The 20,642-nt window shown below is 41.9% G+C and overlaps 1 protein-coding gene and 4 non-coding genes across 5 annotated transcripts; 3 read left to right on the top strand and 2 right to left on the bottom strand.

The window, feature by feature from the left end:
* Nucleotides 1-2,541: 2,541 nt before the first annotated feature.
* On the top strand, nucleotides 2,542-2,613 carry TRNAP-UGG (transfer RNA proline (anticodon UGG)). The gene has a single exon. It is a non-coding gene; the product is annotated as a tRNA-Pro (tRNA).
* Nucleotides 2,614-9,037: 6,424 nt separating this feature from the next.
* Nucleotides 9,038-9,130, top strand: TRNAI-UAU (transfer RNA isoleucine (anticodon UAU)). The gene is given in 2 exon segments: nucleotides 9,038-9,075; nucleotides 9,095-9,130. It is a non-coding gene; the product is annotated as a tRNA-Ile (tRNA).
* Nucleotides 9,131-9,744: 614 nt separating this feature from the next.
* Nucleotides 9,745-9,818, bottom strand: TRNAI-AAU (transfer RNA isoleucine (anticodon AAU)). The gene has a single exon. It is a non-coding gene; the product is annotated as a tRNA-Ile (tRNA).
* A 6,907-nt stretch (nucleotides 9,819-16,725) lies between these two features.
* On the top strand, nucleotides 16,726-16,807 carry TRNAS-GCU (transfer RNA serine (anticodon GCU)). Its single transcript has one exon. It is a non-coding gene; the product is annotated as a tRNA-Ser (tRNA).
* Nucleotides 16,808-17,385: 578 nt separating this feature from the next.
* LOC132709742 (histone H3) lies at nucleotides 17,386-17,917 on the bottom strand. The gene has a single exon (XM_060684393.2). The coding sequence runs from the start codon at nucleotides 17,876-17,878 to the stop codon at nucleotides 17,468-17,470; it is 411 nt and encodes a 136-aa protein (XP_060540376.1). The 5' UTR covers nucleotides 17,879-17,917; the 3' UTR covers nucleotides 17,386-17,467.
* Nucleotides 17,918-20,642: the final 2,725 nt, after the last annotated feature.

The raw sequence follows: 20,642 nt of genomic DNA, 5'->3' as shown, positions 1-20,642 counted from the left end.
TAGAATTGGAAACTTCAAAAAAGGGAGGAAAAGATACGCATTCCTTGTTTCGCCTAATAGCAAATACACAAGGTTTTAGATCTGGAAAATCAAAAAAAACAAAAACAAAAACAAAACAAAACAACAACAAACAAACAAACAAAAAAAACCCAAAACCTTGGAGTGAAACTTTTGACTTTTAGTTGACAAAAGTTGCTTTTTCTTCGCTCTTTAATTCACTGTTTTTGAATCTCAGCACCTTTATGATGTATGCAGCATCATATATGTGGGTATGTAGGTGTACGCATAAGTTGTATTTATTTATGTATTTATTTACTTGTCACGTATATGTAGTGGATATTGGAGATGGTGGCCCTTTGAGAGCTGTACTGCAACGAAATTTCATTTTAATTCTGCCGATCAGTGTACATTTAAAGTGACAATAAAGTTATTCTAAGTTCAGTTCCCACAATCTCCCAACTTGATGTGTTGGAGTTCGCACAACGTAAAGTTATTGAGACTGAAAAACTTTGTTTCATTCCTGTCTGTTCACATCTAGCGACTTTCATTCACCTTGGGGGGAAAAATGAAGCAGACTCGGATCACTTTTGATATATGGATAGGAGACCACCAGGAAATCCCCAGGGTTGTAGGTTAAGATCGCAAATTGGAAAAAGCACCCCAGAAGTAAACAGCAGATCCTCACTTTGTGCATGAAACTGAACACGATTGAATCAGTGGTGTTTCTATCCCTCTTTCTACATTGTATTTCTTGTCATGTACATTTATACATCCGGACTAGACTGTGTTGTTTCTCTGTGTCATAGAATATAAGTGGGTATATGCATAATTTTGTATTAATCGATTTATTTTGTCATGTTTACGTAGTGTATATTGGAGGTGGTGACCCTTTGAGAGCTGTATTGCAATGAAATTTCATTTTAATGTATGCTGATTAATGTACATTCAAATTGACAATACAATTATTATTCTGTTCTGTTCCATTCCGTTCCATTCTAATTCTATTCTTGTTCTGTTCCTGTTCTGTTCTTGTTCCTGTTCTGTTCTTGTTCTGTTCCGTTCCATTCTCCTCTAATTCTCTTCTCTTCTTGTTCTGTTCTTATTCTATTCTGTTCTGTTCTGTTCCATTTTATTCTACTTCTGTTCTGTTCTTGCCCTGTTCCATTCTCCTCTAATTCTATTCTGTTCTTGTTCTGTTCTTGTTCTGTTCCATTCCATTCTCCTCTAATTCTATTCTGTTCTTGTTCTGTTCTTATTCTATTCTGTTCTGTTCTGTTCCATTTTATTCTACTTCTGTTCTGTTCTTGTTCTGTTCCATTCCATTCTCCTCTAATTGTATTCTGTTCTTGCTCTGTTCGTATTCTATTCTGTTCTGTTTAATTTTATTCTACTTCTGTTCTTGTTCTGTTCTGTTCCATTCTAATTCTATTCTATTCTGTTCTTCTTGTTCTGTTCCATTCCATTCTCCTCTAATTCTATTCTGTTCTTGTTCTGTTCTTGTTCTGTTCTTGTTCTGTTCTTGTTCTGTTCTTGTTCTGTTCTTGTTCTGTTCTTGTTCTGTTCTTGTTCTGTTCTTGTTCTGTTCTGTTCTTATTCTATTCTGTTCTGTTCCATTTTATTTTACTTCTGTTTTTGTTCTGTTCCATTCTATTCTGTTCTTATTTTATTCTGTTCTGTTCCATTCTATTCTAATTCTATTCTCTTCTTGTTCTGTTCCATTCCGTTCCTATCTTATCCTATCCTATCCTATCCTATCCTATCCTATCCTATTTATTTTTATTTTTTTATTTTATATTGGATTTCTATACCGCCCTTCTCCCTGAGGACTCAGGGCGGTGTACAGCCAGATTAAAAAACATGCAGAACAAATATTAAAAACAATTAAAAGATATATAAATTTGGCCCAATTAAAACTCATTTACCAATTAAAAACGTTTAAAACATTTAAAAACAGTTAAAAATTTCATCTTAAGCCAGCCCGGCTTGTTTAAATAAATGGGTTTTAAGGGCGCGACGGAAGGCACTGAGGTCTTGGATTCTCCTTATCTCTGGGGGGAGCTGATTCCAGAGGGTAGGTGCCCCCACAGAGAAGGCTCTCCCCCTGGGGGTCACCAACCTACATTGTCTGGCTGATGGCACCTATCCTATCCTATCCTATCCTATCCTATCCTATCCTATCCTATCCTATCCTATCCTATCCTATCCTATCCTATCCTATCCTATCCTATCCTATCCTATCCTATCCTATCCGTGCTCTGTGTTCTATACGTTTTCTAATTATTCCCAGATAAAACAACCAAATAGCAAAGAAAAGCAGAAGGAGGGGAAACATGTTGAGACTCAGAAGCGAAACCTTTTTACAGTAGTTTATTTATTTATTCCTGTCTGAAGTATCCCGGTTAAAAAGCCCTTTGTAAGTACTAAGCTCGATGTTCTTAAAAAACCTGACACTTGAAACTATGCAGTGCCTGCCAAACAAACAACTTCTTGGCTTCCACCTCGTTCAGCTTATATATCAAAGGAGAAAGCCTTTCACCAGCTGGCTCGTTGGTCTAGGGGTATGATTCTCGCTTTGGGTGCGAGAGGTCCCGGGTTCAAATCCCGGACGAGCCCTTCTTTTGATTTTTGATTTTTATTTTTTGTCTCTATTTGCAAGTATCCTGTTTAAATTTGAGAACAAGGATAGCTGTACCAATCGCTGACCTAACTGGTGGCTGACTCCTATCCAGCCTCACAGGGGACAATGTTAGGGGAAGGTCTGTAACTTTGTATAAATTATATTAGAAATGTTGCATAAAGAATCACATATTTCCTAACCCAAAAGCTCTAACAAAGTTGCCAATCGGGGAGACAAAGTTACAAACAGCTTGTCAGGGGAAAGGAGGAAAAAAGTTTAGTTTAGTTTAGTTTAGTTTATTTGATTTGTATACCGCCCTACTCCCGAAGGACTCAGGACGGTGAACAGCCAACAATAAAATACATAAATACACAAAATTTAAAAACCCGATAAAATCAAATTAAACTTTTTGGCCCAGACAAATTAAAATACCCCGATAATTTAAAAACAGATTAAAATTTACATATTTAAAAAGGGAAGACAATGGAAGAACAAGCAAGCAAACAAACAAACACACAAAACCTAATTTACACTAGGGAAACATCATTATAACACTTATGGTTTAAAAGAAAAGATTTGATTTCATCACTTTTTTTTCCCGGGTTAATAAGAAATGGTTAACAATAACTGGTTAGGATTTAAGATTTAAGTAACGGGTTTTTGGGGATAATGGCATAGTTAAATAGACAGATTTGAGGGAAATAAGTGAGTAAAATATTAAGTTGTGTTCATTGAAAATTAAGATTTGCTAGTGATTTGTATTAATTTGTGACAGGACCAGAAGCTTTGTTTTGAAAAGATGTGTTTTATGTTTATGTTTTTTTAAAAAAATAATAAAAAAACTTTTTTAAAAAAGAAAAGAAATGGTTAACAAAGAAAAAACCAAGGAAACCCAATTAAGAAACTGATTTAGAATACTCTAAATGCCATCACGCTGCTTAACAATTAATTCCCACAACACTGTCAAATAATTTACTAAGGCTGTATTACTATTCTTCTTCTCTTCCTTACTAGTATCTATCTCTTCCCACTTATTACTATAACCATGTTGCTTGTATCTTTCAATTTATATTGTTTTTCTTTGTTTCCTAGTACGATTTGATAGCTTATTAGTAACCTTGACTATCACTAAGTGTTGTATCTTTTTATTCTTGATGAATGTATTTTATTCTCCTTATGTACAGTGAGAGCATATACACCAAAGACAAATTCCTTGTGTGTCCAATCACACTTGGCCCATAAAGAATTCTATTCTATTCTATTCTATTCTATTCTATTCTATTCTATTCTATTCTATTCTATTCTATTCTATTCTATTCTATTCTATTCTACTCTACTCTACTCCATTCCATATTTTCTATTCTATTCTATTCTATTCCATTCCATTCCATTCCATATTTTCTATTCTATTCTATTCTATTCTATTCTACTCTACTCTACTCTACTCTACTCTACTCCACTCCACTCCACTCCATTCCATATTTTCTATTCTATTCTATTCTATTCTATTCTATTCTATTCTATTCTATTCTATTCTACTCTACTCTACTCTACTCTACTCTACTCTACTCTACTCTACTCCACTCCACTCCACTCCACTCCACTCCACTCCATTCCATATTTTCTATTCTATTCTATTCTATTCTATTCTATTCTATTCTATTCTATTCTATTCTATTCTATTCCATATCTTCTATTCTATTCTATTCTATTCTGTTCTGTTCTGCTCTGCTCTGCTCTGCTCTGCTCTGCTCTGCTCTGCTCTGCTCTACTCTACTCTACTCCAATCCACTCCATTCCATTCCATATTTTCTATTCTATTCTATTCTATTCTATTCTATTCTATTCTATTCTATTCCATATCTTCTATTCTATTCTATTCTATTCTGTTCTGTTCTGTTCTGTTCTGCTCTGCTCTGCTCTGCTCTGCTCTGCTCTGCTCTGCTCTGCTCTGCTCTGCTCTGCTCTGCTCTACTCTACTCTACTCCAATCCACTCCATTCCATTCCATATTTTCTATTCTATTCTATTCTATTCTATTCTATTCTATTCTATTCTATTCTATTCTATTCTATTCTATTCTATTCTATTCTATTCTATTCTATTCTATTTATTAATTTTTTGTACTGCCCTTCTCCCGAAGGACTCAGGGCGGTGAACAGCCAAAGTTAAAATACATACAGTATGAAAATTAAAATGATTTAAAATAATTAAATCAATTTGGCTTCCCAATTTTAAAACCCCTTACCCATAAAATTAATCAATTAAAATCTTAAGCCAGCCCGGCTTGCTGAAACAAGAAAGTCTTCAGAGCCCGGCGGAAAGTACGGAGGTCCGGGATCAGTCGTATCCCTGGGGGTAGTTCGTTCCAGAGGGCGGGTGCCCCCACAGAGAAGGCTCTCCCCCTGGGGGGTCACCAGTTGACATTGCCTGACCGACGGCACCCTGAGGAGACCCTCTCTGTGGGAGCGTATTGGCTGGTGGGAGGTTATCGGTGGCAGAAGGTGGTCTCGTAGATATCCAGGCTCTAAGCCATGGAGCGCTTTAAAGGTGAGAACCAAAACCTTGAAGCGCACTCGGAAGACCACCGGAAGCCAGTGCAGCTCACGCCATGTCGCCCCCATAATCACCCGTGCGGCTGCATTCTGGACCAGTTGGAGCCTCCGGGTGCTCCTCAAGGGGAGCCCCATGTAGAGAGCATTACAGTAGTCCAGGCGGGAAGTAACGAGGGCATGAGTGACCATGTATAAAGAGTCCCGATCCAGAAAGGGGCGCAACTGGCGTATCAGGTGAACCGTATTCTATTCCATTCCATATTTTCTATTCTATTCTATTCTATTCTATTCTATTCTATTCTATTCTATTCTATTCTATTCTATTCTATTCTATTCTATTCTATTCTATTCTATTCTATTGTTGCCAGAGTGTTTCCTATTTTGTAGTCTATTTTGTGTGGGCTTTGACTCTTGGAAATAAACTTTTTCCTCTTCAAGTACAGGTAATCCTCAACTTACAGCCACAATTGACCCCAAAATTTATGTTGCTAAGTGAGACATTCATTAAGTGAATTTTGGCCCATTTTATCACTTTCCTTGCTACAGTTGCTAAGCGAATCATTGCAGTTGTTAAGTTAGTCACACGGTCGTTAAGGGAGTATGCTGCCCCCTATTGACTTGGCTTGCTGGAAGGTCGCCGAAGCGGATCACATGACTCCCGCAACCGACATAAATACGAGTCAGTTGCCAAGCATCTGAATTTTGATCACGTGACCACGGGGATGCTGCAATGGTCATAAAGGGTGAAAAACGGTAATGAGTCACTTTTTCCAGTGACCTTGTCACTTTGAATGGTCATTAAATGAACCGTTGTAAATTAAGGACTGCCTGTAGCATCACTAGCATTGTTTCCTTCCCCGGTGAAATCCGGACCGGATTTTCCTTCCAACAATGACTTTGCAATAAACCACCTCACAATCAGGAGGCTGCTGAGTTCCAGGCAGATATTTCTCTCTCTGGGTGCAACACAATGAGTCTGCTGTGAACTCTGCATTGGCGACAGGAAGGGCATCCAGCCAGTAAACTCTCAGCTCCATTCAGTTGCCCTTACTTCACCCCAATGTAAGGGATTACAGCAGGGGTTCAAACTCAAAGTCCGCGGACCAGATCTGGCCAGTGGGGTGCTTAGATTTGGCTGGTGGGCCCGCCCTGAAAACAGCAAAAGGCTGGCCCGCAGTGCTTCTGCCAGTGAAAATTGAGCCCTGGTGCGCTGCGTGTGGCCTCCCCATGCTCTTTTTTCGCTGGCAAAGGGCTGTGATCTGTCCCCGTCCACACACACACACAAACACAGCCAGCCGAGGGTTAAGGAAACACTTTGGAACGCACCCAGTTTCTTTATCTCCAACTTGGCAGCGATAGACACACCGTCTGCCAAGTGCCTTTATTTTCACAGAAAAACAGAAAGATAAATACTCAGCTTCCAAATGTCCAGCAACAATAAATCTTCCTCTCCGCAGTTCCGAACGAGGCTTTAGTGACTATCCAAGGTTAGTTTTGTTCGTCACAAGGATCACTGACCACCACCCTCTATTATATAGTCTCTGGGGTGTGGTCCAGTGACTTAGTTCTAATCCCTAGCACGCCTCCTGAGCTGCTGCAACCGTTTATCACGCCTTCGGAGGCGTGCGTCCAGGAATGATGTTTCTCCGTCACTCTGATCTGAGCCACCTGTCTCCCTGCTAATCTCCTCTCCCTTGACCGGCACCTGAGACAGTGCCAGAGGGGAGGGGCCTGGAGAGGGAGGCCTGGCTGACTCCTCTTCCTCATGCTCGGAGCTTTCTTCCTCCGAGGGGACAGGGTCAGAGGGCGGGGCCACAACAGGCTGCAGGAGGCCATCGCGGTTCAAAACGGAGCCTTGATGAGTGACATCAAGTGGCCACGCTCCCTGGCCACGCCCCCTGCCCTCCCCCAAGGTCAAACACAACCCTGTTGCAGCCCTCAATGAAATCCAGTTTGATGCCCCTGGATTACGAGGTCATTAAAAGACAATTTTTTAAAAAATGTCTTTGCAATAAATGCAGTTTGTGGCATGCACTGAGTTAATGGAAGGGGGACCAAGCGTTGATTTTTGAATCGTCAGTGTTGAGTGATTATTGGGGAGAGTGAACAGAAGAAAAGTAAGCAACAGCGCGTGAACTGGCTGGAGTTCAGGGGTGAAATTCAGCAGGTTCTGACAGGTTCTGGAGAACCGGTAGCGGAAATTTTGAGTAGTTCGGAGAACCGGCAAATACCACCTCTGGCTGGCCCCAGAGTGGGGTGGGAATGGAGATTTTGCAGTCTCCTTTCCCTGGAGTGGGGTGGGAATGGAGATTTTGCAATATTCTTCCCCCTGGAGTGGGGAGGGAATGGGGATTTTGCAGTATCCTTTCCCTGGAGTGGGGTGGGAATGGAGATTTTGCAATATTCTTCCCCCAGGAGTGGAGAGGGAATGGGGATTTTGCAGTCTCCTTCCCCCAGGGGTGGAGAGGGAATGGAGATTTTGCAGTATCCTTCCCCTAGGAGTCGAGAGGGAATGGAGATTTTCCAGTATCCTTCCCCTAGAGTGGGGAGGGAATGGGGATTTTGCAGTACCCTTCCCCTGGAGGGGGAGGGAATGGGGATTTTGCAGTATCCATCCCCTGGAGTGGGGAGGGAATGGAGATTTTGCAATATCCTTCCCCCAGGAGTGGAGAGGGAATGGGGATTTTGCAGTATCCTTCCCCCAGGAGTGGGGAGGGAATGGGGATTTTGCAATATCCTTCCCCCAGGAGTGGGGAGGGAATGGGGATTTTGCAGTATCCTTCCCCTGGAGTGGGGAGGGAATGGGGATTTTGCAATATCCTTCCCCCAGGAGTGGAGTGGGAATGGGGATTTTGCAGTATCCTTTCCCTGGAGTGGGGAGGGAATGGAGATTTTGCAATATCCTTCCCCAGGAGTGGAGAGGGAATGGGGATTTTGCAGTCTCCTTCCCCCAGGAGTGGGGAGGGAATGGGGATTTTGCAGTATCCTTCCCCCAGGAGTGGAGAGGGAATGGGGATTTTGCAGTATCGTTCCCCTGGAGTGGGGAGGGAATGGAGGTTTTGCAGTATCCTTCCCCTGGAGTGGGGTGGGAATGGGGATTTTGCAGTATCCTTCCCCCAGGAGTGGAGAGGGAATGGAGATTTTGCAGTATCCTTCCCCCAGGAGTGGAGTGGGAATGGAGATTTCGCATCCCCTGGAGTGGGGTGGGAATGGGGATTTTGCAGTATCCTTCCCCCAGGAGTGGAGAGGGAATGGAGATTTTGCAGTATCCTTCCCCCAGGAGTGGAGTGGGAATGGAGATTTCGCATCCCCTGGAGTGGGGTGGGAATGGGGATTTTGCAGTATCCTCCCCCCTGGAATGGGGTGGAAATGGAGATTTTGCAGTATCCTTCCTCTGCCACGCCCACCAAGCCACGCCCAGAGAACCGGTAGTAAAAAAAATAGAAAAACAAAAAAATCCATAATTTGCATACTTCTTGTATTCGTTACAATAACGTTGAAAATATAACTCTACATCAAGATAATTTACAATAGTACATAACATCATCATCGTAAACTTCTCTCCATAGTAACATTTGACACTTGAAACACACTGTTGGATGGAGATGAAAAGTATTAGAAATAAAATAAATAAAAAAATTTAAAAAAATGTATAAAATAAATTTTATAAAATTTTATAAAAATAAATTTTATAAAAATAAATAAAAAAATTTAAAAAAATAAAGAAAAAGAAAACTAAGCAAGGTGTATCCGAAACACCTTAACCCGAAACAGTTTAAGAGGGAAAAAAAAGAAAAAGAAAAAAAGCATTAGGATGAACGTAGAAATCCGGGGGGGCGAAGTTTTCCACCATCGTTTCTCGCAGCGCTCCAGTGGCGCAATCGGTTAGCGCGCGGTACTTATACAGCAGTACTAAGTAAGCAATGCCGAGGTCGTGAGTTCGAGCCTCACCTGGAGCAGTTTTTTTTTTTAAAAAAATTATTATTTCTTGGAGGGAGCTTTCTAAAGTCAGCTCATAATATGACAATACTGGACGTTCAGTTTTGGATTCCTGGCTTTTTTTTTAATGTGTTATGTCAAAGCTATTTTAAACAATTCCAGAGTTTTGACAGTTCCACTTATTCTCTGTAAAGAAAACTGGGATTTCTGGAGATTTCCCCAGTAAGTAAATAAGTAAGAAAGTAGTAAGTTAAGTGTTGCCCTATTGCTTGCCTTTTGAAATGTAGGGAATGATGGAGATATGCATTGATTTTCTCTGCAGAGTCTCAATTGGGAACCTGCCTTCTTCTAGAAATGAGTGGCATTGCAAAACTTCCAATTTTATCCCCTGTCCCAGTTTAGTTTTAAAATGGGTCAACCTTGCTTGACACCAATATTTTTTTTAAAAAAAAAAATCCCCCCCAATTTAATAAATTTCTAGAGATTGCAATGAATCTTGGTGTTTCACAAGAGGGGGGAAAAGGACTTTTTACAATCCCTAGCAGATTGAACGGTGTGTTATCTTTAAAACGACAATTGCCCTACCAATTCATTTTATATTTAAAAAAAAAAAGAAAAAAGGATTGAAAAGGAGTGGCCCGTACGGGGATCGAACCCGCGACCTTGGCGTTATTAGCACCACGCTCTAACCAACTGAGCTAACCGGCCCTCGTGCGAACTCGCTTGTTTTAACCCCTCGTGGCAGAAAAAGGCGGGAGAAAAAAAAAAATACATTAACGCCTTCCACAATGACCAAAAAGTATTTGCAACTTGCAAGAAAGGCCCTTAAACTTCAGATTCACGACCAAATTGTGGAGAGTTTCAACAAATTATATATCTTATTTTACAAAGGACACACATATCCTGTAAAAATAAAGCCTGTGGCATAAATTGGCGTGATTGTCAGAAATACAAATAGTAGGACACTACTTTAACGTATTTATTAAAATATAAACGTATTTATTAAAATATAAGTATTTATTAAAATACGTTAGCGCTGCTATGTTACTGTTTTAAGGATGATACACTGCAGCTAAATGGATATTAATGAAACCAGACTGGGTGCCTTTCGATCAGAAAGGTTGGCAGTTCGGCGGTTCGAATCCCTAGTGCAGATCTCCTGCGTGAAGAGGGGGTTGGACTAAATGACCTCCGAGGTCCCTTCCAACTCTGTTACTGTTAAAAGTAATCACGCGTTTCCCCCGTCCTAGAGAATGAAATATTTGGGGGGATATTAAAAGAGGCAGAATATTATATTTTCCCAAAGCAGAAATGGAAGAATGGAAAGAAAAAAAAAACTTCACTGAACTGAATAGAGCAAATCTTGAGCCTTGGTAGTACAGTGGTCTAAAGCACCCTGTTATTAACACAGCTGCCTGCAATTACTGCAGGTTCGAATATCACTAAGGCTCAAGGTTGACTCAGCCTTCCATCCTTTCTAAGGTAGGTGAAATGAGGACCCAGTTTGTGGGGGCAATAAGCTGATTTTGTATAAATATACAAAAGTATGAAGGCTATTGCTTAGCGCATTGTAAGCCGCCCTGAGTCTCCGGAGAAGGGCGGCATATAAATCAAATTTTTAAAAAATCTATTCCACCCAGAGAACGAAAATAATCTTAAACAGGGAACAAACAGAAAGTTTCAATATAGAGAAAGGAGTACGACAGGGATGCCCACTATCTCCTCTATTATTCCTTCTCTCAACGGAAATATTAATGTCACAAATTAGAGATAATTCGGAAATAAAGGGATTAAAAATTAAAATTTTAATTTTTAAGAAGATGTCTGATAACGATTTGTCTGAAGTGGTGTAGGGTTTCCTGCCTGGACAGGGGGTTGGATCTCCAAGATCTCCAAGGTAGGGGTGAAATCCAGCAGGTTCTGGAGAACCGGTAGTGGAAATTTTGAGCAGTTCGGAGAACCGGCTGGCCCCAGAATAGGGTGGGAATGGAGATTTTGCAGTATCGTTCCCCTGCCATGCCCACCAAGCCACGCCAAGCCATGCCCACAGAACTGGTAGTAAAAAAATTTGGATTTCACCACTGCTCCAAGGTCCATTCCAACTCTGTTATTCTATTTCTATTTCTATTATTTCTATTTCTATTTCTAAATCACAGGAATATAAAGTCCAGGCATTTGCTGATGATTTGGTATTTATTATTGAGGAACCTTTAGAAGCTGGACAGCCCCCAGTTTTTCTTAATAGCCTCCAGCAGATGCCGGAAGTCTTTTAGAGATGGAGAGTTTGTGCCTATTAAGAAATCCAGTCCAATATATTCATAAGCAAACCATCTTCAGCTCCAGGTGATGGGATTAAGGAGGAGAGGACATGACTTTCAGGACATAATAGGATTAACCCACCACCGTTAGAATAGCAAAATACCATTGCACACTCCCCTGCATTTCAGAAACTCTATAAAAATCCTTGCACTCCTCAAGTTAGTTTATCAGCTGTTCCAGAACCACATGCTGGTTCTGCTCATCGCTAAACCGAATCCTTCTTTCCAATCAGCCTCCATTTTATTTCCAGCGGCTTTTCCCCCCGGCTTGGAACGGGACTCGATTTTTCTTCCTACACTTTGAAAGATAAAGATAAATTTATTTTATAAATGTTGAAATTGATAAAGATAAATTCAGATGTGAGTTTTAAAAACTGAGATGCAGATTCCTAGGTTTACCTTCAGTTCCTGGATCTCCAGGTAAATGCTAACTTTAGTTTATGAAACCAGTGACTGCCAGTTGAGACCAGGGGTGAAATGCTCCTGGTTCGGACCAGATCGCCCAATCTGATAGCGATGGGGGCGGGTGGTTCGGCGAACCGGTAGCAAAAATCCCTGCCCCACCCCCCCATGCCCAGCTGAGCCGCACAATCATCAGAGGCCGAAAAATGCTTTAAAAAAAAAGCCTCTGATGATCGCACGGCTCAGCTGGGATCGTCAAAGATCCCAGCTGAGTTGCCTGATCAGCAAAAGCTTTTTTTCTTTTAAATGCCTCTGACGATCCAAGCTGAGTTCCCTGATCAGCAAAAGCTTTTTTTCTTTTAAAAGCCTCTGATGATCCAAGCTGAGTTGCTTGATCGTCAGAGGCATTTAAAAGAAAAAAAGCCTCTGACGATCAGCCAACTCAGCTGGGATCGTCAGAGCCTTTTGAAAGCATTTTTTTTTACAACCGCTTCGCCGAACAGGTTGTACAAAAAAATGGTTTTAAAAGTTAAAAAAAAAAAGTTGGCCATGCCCACCCAGTCACATTACCCCACCACCACCAAGCCACGCCCACAGAACCGGTAGTAACAAATTTTAGATTTCACCACTGGTTGAGACCCGTATTTTCATTAGAACAAAATCAAAATGATTACTGTATCAATTCATATAAGCACTCAAATTCAGTATGTAGGAAATTAGCACCCACCCCCTCTCCTAGAAGAATGAAATATGCTAGGAAATATTAAAAAGGCAGAATATTATATTTCCCTGGATGAAATATGGAGAAACATTTTTTTTAAGGCAGGAAGCAGACTTACTCTTAATAGCCCCACCCTCCTCAATAACCCATAGCAGATGTCAGCACTTAAGAGATAAAGAGATAGCTAGGTCTATTCATAAGCAAATACCCAAGATCCAACAAAGGTAGGATTAGCCCTCAGCCATAATAAGAATTGCCCCCAAACCCTCTTCATTACATCATCACCCAGCAAGAGTCAACCAAGCCTGGGACTCAAGACAACCTACAAAGTTATCCCTGCGTGGCCCCATGGGAGTCTGACAACCAATCAGGATACCTACCTTTACACAGGAACAGGAAGCTCTAAGGCAGGGTCCAAGAGAGGATATAAATACCATCTCTCTCTCTCTCTCTCTCTTCCATGTGCTCATTTTTACCCAGGACTTCAAACCCATGTGGTCCTGTCCACAATTAAACCATCTTTCCAAACAGCCTCCATGTTTCCAGTGCCTTTCTCCCCACTTGGAACTGAACCCAGATGGAGATTTCTTCCAACAAGTAGAATAAATCAGTGGTGAAATGTAAAATTTGTTACCACCGGTTCTGTGGGCATGGCTTGGTGGTGGTGGTGGTGGGTAACGTGACTGGGTAGACGTGGACAACTTTTTTTTTTTTTTACTTTTAAAACCATTTTTTCAACAACTTCTTCGGGCGAAGAGGTTGTAAAAAATGCTTTTAAAACCCTCTGCCAATCAGGCAAGTCAGCTGGGATCATCAGAGGCTTTTAAAACCATTTAATTTTTAAAAAAATGCTTTTAAAAGCCTCTGACGATCCCAGCTGAGTTGCCTGATCAGCAGAGGCTTTTTTTGCTTTTAAAAACATTTTTCTACAACCTCTTCGGCTGAAGAGGTTGTAGAAAAAATGCTTTTAAAAGCCTCTGACGATCCCAGCTGAGCCGCGCAATCATCAGAGGCTTTTTTTTTTACTTTTAAAAGCATTTTTTCTGCCGAAGAGGTTGTAGAAAAAATGCTTTTAAAAATAAAAAAAGAGCCTCTGATGGTTGCGTGGGCTCAGCTGGGGATGGGAGGGGGGCGGGGATGTTTGCTACCGGTTCTCCGAACCACCTGCCGCCATTGCTACAGGATCAAGTGATCCGGTCTGAACCGGGAGCATTTCACCCCTGGATTAGATCTGTCATCATTATTTCTGCAGGGCAGATTGCAAATGTCCTATTGACATCAGACCACATGTTCCTTATTTCAGATAATATCTAATGAAATCAAAGGACCTTGATTAGTTTATAGTGAGAATGGAGTATATTCATACAGTAAATCACTTTTTCAAATCCCAGCACAAACCTTCCCTTAATATATATTTTTTGCAGAATACTATTGAAATACCAGTTCTTTCAAAAATTTTAGAATTAGGCTTATGGTCATTCCCTTCTAGCAAAAAAATAAAATAAAATCAGAATAATCATGAAATAAAGACCAGTACAAGAAGTTCTTGATTTACCACAATTGACCCCAGTGGTGAAATCTAAAATTTGTTACTACCGGTTCTGTGGGCGTGGCTTGGTGGGGGGAGGGGGTAATGTGACTGGGTGGGCGTGGCCAATGTTTTTTTTCTTTTAAAACCATTTTTTCTACAACCTCTTCGGCGAAGAGGTTGTAAAAAAATGCTTTCAAAAGGCTCTGACGATCCCAGCTGAGTTGCCTGATCGGCAGAGGCTTTTTTTTCTTTTAAATGCCTCTGACGATCAGGCAGCTCAACTGGGATCGTCAGAGGCTTTTAAAAGAAAAAAAGCCTCTGAGAATCAGGCAACTCAGCTTGGATCGTCAGAGGCTTTTAAAAGAAAAAAAGCCTCTGAGAATCAGGCAACTCAGCTTGGATCGTCAGAGGCTTTTAAAAGAAAAAAAGCCTCTGAGAATCAGGCAACTCAGCTTGGATCGTCAGAGGCTTTTAAAAGAAAAAAAGCCTCTGATGATCGCGCGGCTCAGCTGGGCATGGGGGGGGGCAGGGATTTTTGCTACCGGTTCTCCGAACCCCCCATCTCCATCACTACCGATCAGGTGATCCAGTCCAAACAGGGAGCATTTCACTTCTGATTGACCCCAACATTTACATTGCTAAGTGAGACATTAGTTAAGTAAGTTTTACCCAGTTTATGATCTTTCTCGTCAAAGTGGTTCAATGAATCACTGCTGTTGTTAAATTAGACACGTGTTTGTTAAGTGAATCTGGCCTCCCCGTTGACTTTGCTTGCCAGAAGGTTGCTAAAGGGGAACACAGACATGTTCCTGGGACGTTACAGCCATCATAAATATGAACCAGTACCAAAGCATCCAAATTTTGATCACATGACAATGGGGGATGCTGCAATGGTCATCGGTGTGAAAAAAGTCATAAAGTCACTTTTTTCAAGGCTCAAGGTTGACCCAACCTTCCATCCAGGGGTGAAATGCTCCCGGTTCGGACCAGATCACCTGATCTGGTAGCGATGGAGGCAGGTGGTTCGGAGAACCGGTAGCAAAAATCCCTGCGCCCCCTGCCCAGCTGAGCCGCATTGTTGGAAGAAACATCCTTCTAGGTTCTGCTCCAAGTGGGGAAAACAGACACTGGAAACATGGAGACTGCTTGGAAAGATGGTTTAATGGTGGACAGGATCACATGGCTTGAGTTCCTGAACAGAAAAGGGCAGATACAGCGAGTTTTTCAGGTTTTATGCTCTCTCTGGCTCTGCATTTCTTGGGGCCCAGAAAGAGTATCCTGATTGGTTGTCAGACTCCCAGGGGGTGGGGGCCTTGCTGGCTGATGGTCACATGTGCTTCCCAGGTCACATGTGGTGAGTTTCTGCTGCTATTGTGTAGAGGGCTAATCCTCTCTTTGGCAATTCCTACTATGGCTCTGCCTGAAGGAGGTGGATCTTTGTTATGTAGAATAGACTGGCCCAGGCCTTAATGGCCCATTGACAAAGGGTGGGGGGCAGGAAGGCGGGAGCTGCTTTGTCTGTAAAATATGCTTCTCATATTTCTCATCCAGGGAAATATAATATTCTGCCTTTTTCATATTTCCTAAAATATTTCACTCTTCCAGGAAAGGGGTGGGTGCTAACTTCCTACAGCATGATCATCAGAGGCTTTTTTTTTTTTTTTACTTTTAAAAGCATTTTTTCTACAACCTCTTCCGATGAAAAAATGCTTTTAAAAGTAAAAAAAAAAAAAAGCCTCTGATGATCGCGCGGCTCAGCTGGGATCGTCAGAAGCTTTGCAAAGCATTTTTTTTCTGCAACCTCTTGGCTGAAGAGGTGGTCAAAAAAATGCTTTGAAAAGTCTCTGACGATCCCAGCTGAGTTGCCTGATGGTCAGAGAGGCTTTTCAAGAGACATCACCCTGCCAACAAAAGTGTGTATAGTCAAGGCTATGATTTTCCCAGTTGCAATGGATGGCTGTGAAAGTTGGACCGTAAGAAAGGCCGAGCGCCAAAGAATTGAGGCCTTTGAACGATGGTGCTGGAGAAGACTCCTGCGAGTCCCTTGGACCCGGCATAGATCAACTCCAAGGTTAACTTCAGACCAAGAATGAAGTCCCGTGATCACTTTTCGGGATCTTCTGGCTGGCAAAATCAATGGGGAGGCCAGACTTAACAACAGTGGCAAGAGAAGTCCGAAAAGGGGGCAAAACTCAACTTAACAAATGTTTCGCTTAGCGACATAAATTTTCGGCTTGGTTGCGGTCGTAAATCAAGGACTGCCTGATTGATTAGAAAAAAAACTAGTAATTTGTGTCAATGGCACCTCAAAGAAGTTCAAGCACCCCCCAATAAGGTCTTAGTTTTTACACGCACAACTCCTGAGCCATATTCAGAATCTTGCTGGACTAACTTGTTTTTAAATTACTCCACAAATGAAAGAAACATAACTTAGTGCACCTCTATTCTCCCTACTATTGTAATAGACGGTGAATCCAATATTTTTCTCTTGCTTGTTATACAGGATACAGTCACTTTCCCAGAGATCGAAATACTTAAATGAGTAACCTTATGTAACATAAAAGACAAAAATAGACAGAAAATAGTGAAAAGATCGGAGCTGTTAAGGATCAGGGTAATTTAGTCAAACCCATCTGAGATACCGACGAGGTGGCCGAGTGGTTAAGGCGATGGACTGCTAATCCATTGTGCTCTGCACGCGTGGGTTCGAATCCCACCTTCGTCGTTGTTCATTTTTTTTTTTTAAAGTTTAAGTATTGCTAAAATAACGTCAAATCCGAGGGGGCATTAAGATTAAACGTCTGTATAAACAGCACCGTTCATTAAAAGCGGTAGTAGTTAGCTACTGTAAGCGCTGCCAGGAATTCCCTGATGCAGGCTTGTATTTCCAACACCCTTTCGCAATGCACCACGTGCGATCGTTTTTGCACGGGTCCTTTTTAATTTTACTTTCGCTGATCCAAGCCACCGAATTTTGCAAACCCACAGAAATCGCCCCGTGCGTTGGGGCAAAAAGCTTTGCAAGATCGGTCGCGCTGCAAAAACCTTTTTATTTACACCTGGCTTTAGAAGCGGGGCAGGTTAAAAAAAATAAATAAAAAAAAATAAGTGTAAATGGAAACCACCCAGAGATTTCGGTCCATCCCTATAGAATGAAAGCTGCAGGAAACGTTGCAAATAATCCCACTGAAAATGATGAGTTTTGCGCAAACGGAGTTTAGAAACTCCTTCCAAAAGTTAAATGGACTTTTTTTGTTTAACATTAAAAATCAGAAAATGAAGCCAGCTCTTTTCTGGAAGCAGTGAATGGCTCTTAAAAGAGCCGTTAAGCGCGATGACTTTTCCAGTGTTTCCCCCCCCTATTCCCGCGGTAAGCCTGGGTTTTTTACGCCCTCTCCCCGCGGATGCGCCGGGCCAGCTGGATGTCCTTGGGCATGATGGTGACGCGCTTGGCGTGGATGGCGCACAGGTTGGTGTCCTCGAAGAGCCCCACCAGGTAAGCCTCGCTCGCCTCCTGCAGGGCCATGACGGCCGAGCTCTGGAAGCGCAGGTCGGTCTTGAAGTCCTGCGCGATCTCCCGCACCAGCCGCTGGAAGGGCAGCTTGCGGATCAGCAGCTCCGTCGACTTCTGGTAGCGGCGGATCTCGCGGAGGGCCACGGTCCCCGGCCGGTAGCGGTGAGGCTTCTTCACGCCGCCCGTGGCCGGAGCGCTCTTCCGCGCCGCCTTGGTGGCCAGCTGCTTGCGGGGCGCCTTCCCGCCGGTCGACTTGCGAGCCGTTTGCTTGGTGCGAGCCATCCTTCTCTCTAAGCGCTGCTCCGCCGCTGCCGCTGCTGCTTCTCCTCCTCCTCGCCGGAATTCGAATGAAGGGACGCGCGCTGTCGCGGCCGTCCTTTTATAGCCGGCTCGCTCTCCTCTGATTGGCTGGGGAAGAAAAACGCGTTCGAATGTTCGAGATTCGTCGGGGATTGGTCAGAATTAGACAACCAGGCGAGGCCTAGAATCCTAACCAAGCGTCAATGCAACAGGTTAACGAGAGTTGAAAGCGACCTAATATAGGTAACAGTAACGAAGTTCGAAGGGACCTTGGAGGTCATCTAGTCCAACCCCCTGCTCAGGCAGGAGACCTGTACTAGGGATTCGAACCCCCCCTCCTACCTACCCAAAAAAAAGAGCCTTGGTAGTACAGTGGTCTAAGGCACCCTGTTATTAAGCTGGTTATTAAGACCAGCTGCCTGCAATTACTGCAGGTTCGAATCTCGCCAAGGCTCAAAGTTGACTCAGCCTTCCATCCTTTCTAAGGTAGGTAAATTGAGGACCCAGTTCTAAGGTAGGTAAATTGAGGACCCAGTTGTGGGGGCAATAAGCTGACTTTGTATAAAAATATACAAAGGGATGAAGGCTATTGCTGAGCGCATTGTAAGCCGCCCTGAGTCTCCGGAGAAGGGCGGCATATAAATCAAATTAAAAAAAAAAAAAAAAAAAGCAGGAGACCATACACCATGTTACTATATGCTTCTGGAAAAATATAATTTTCCATTCTTTCTAAATAGGTGAACTGATTTGATTCTACATTTGTCCTCATTGCGGTGGTGCAATCTAGAAAGAGGCGTTTCTGAAAGGGTCCAAAATGCAGGGAATAAAATGCTTTCTGGAGAGCGGTGTTATGTTCTATTTTTAGCTTAACCCTTCTTTCCGGAAAATTTCCTAACGCGTAATTTCTTGGGGGAAGAGAAGAAAAAATCTTCCCCTTAACGTATGCGGAATGTATATAATTGCCATAGAAGTTTTCATTTCTATAAATTTAGTAGGGAGGGCCTTATCCCTGAAATGACCATGACAATAAGCTATAACCTCGGTTGTGGAAGTGAGGTAAATATAGCAAATAAGAAATAAGGTGAATAAAAGAAATAATCATACCAAGTCAAATACATAAAGTCAGATCAAACCCATGAACTCTGAATAACCTTCTCTATTGAACTTTGAGAGAACCTCTCTATTCACATTATTATAAGAGAGAAACGTGCTTGTTAGAGGCAGCTGAACTTCATTATTGGCAATAGATCTTCTGAGAGGACTTAGCTGTCATCCATCAGGAAAGCTAAGAATGTTGTTCTGGTGAATGACAAACTCGAATAAAGAGAAGAAGCTAAGCAATTAGTTCATGGATTTCCTCATAATTACTTGACCTATGACACTGTGTCAAACACACTGATTCTATACATCTTAATAGAATCAAAAACTACGGAAATACAGATATATGGGAACATCTGAAAGGATATACATGGGAGACAGAAAGTTACTTATTGTTTAAAGTATAGCCATAATTTCTGCATTTAAACATTACAGCACTTAAAGGAAAGTTGTAAACTATAAAATGATGGAGTAATGAAAATGTGTAGCCAAAATAATTTTATTAACTAGCATGTAATGGTTTGGTAATTAGTAAAGTGTAATGTAAGTATAATGTATTTATAATGTAACCATATATGGAAGGCGGAAGGGCTCATAGAACTCTTTGTCTTGAAAACATATATAAATCGTAAAATCATAACTCATCCTTGTTCAGTTTTGCAACGACCAAAAACTGCACTGAACCTTTTGCGCAAATAAATGCATCTGTCTGACCCGGGAATGTTTTCCAGCCTTTCATTTCTATATTCTAAGTAAAATACATATGTATGTGTGGGAAGTACACCCCAAAAGGACAGTGCCAGGAACCTCATAGCACCAGAAACTTCAGAAAACAGTGCCAAGAGACTCAGTTCTTCACCCTTTGAAGAAACCCAAGAAGCACCAGCTGAAAGGAAAACTCATAGCAGGTGCTAATGACTGTTACAAAAATAACAGAAAAGTAACAGAAACACTTAAGATAAGAGGAAAAAATAGAAAAAAAAATTAAAAGATTACACTGGGATTAACCTAATTATTCGAATTGCTAGGTTGGCAGAAGCTGGGACAAGTAACGGGAGCTCACCCTGTTATGCGGCGCTAGGGATTCGAACCGCTGAACCGCCGACCTTTCTTTCAACAAGCTGAGCATCTTAGCCACTGAGCCACCGCGTCCCTTAAACGTCTTAAGTATGTATTATTAATTATTATTAATGATTAAATATATTAAGTATGTATTATTCATGCATTAAATACTAGGGCAATTTTGAGAAGCTTCATTCTGGCTTAATAAGAAGCTGACGGAACGTACAAAGATCGAGGACTATAGAGCCTGCGTCCTGAGCACACTCTTGTACTGCAGTGAGTCTTGGACCCTCTACGCACGGCAGGAGAGAAAGTTGAACACCTTTCATATGCGCTGTCTCCGACGAATTCTTGGCATCACCTGGCAGGACAAAGTTCCAAATAGCGCAGTCTTGGAACGTGCTGGAATTTCTAGCATGTATACACTGTTGAAACAGCGACGTCTACGCTGGCTGGGGCATGTCGTGAGAATGGCTGATGGTCGGATTCCGAAAGATCTCCTGTATGGAGAATTAGTGCAGGGAAAGCGCCTCAGAGAGTGACCACAGCTGTGATATAAGGATATCTGCAAGAGGGACCATATAAA

This window comes from Pantherophis guttatus, chromosome 4 (genome assembly GCF_059756535.1).
Source record: "Pantherophis guttatus breed Tessera chromosome 4, ASM5975653v1, whole genome shotgun sequence".
In the NCBI taxonomy this organism is placed as follows: Eukaryota; Metazoa; Chordata; class Lepidosauria; order Squamata; family Colubridae; genus Pantherophis; species Pantherophis guttatus.
The sequence above is the reverse complement of the archived record's forward strand: the minus strand, read 5'-3'. Positions and strand labels throughout refer to the sequence as shown.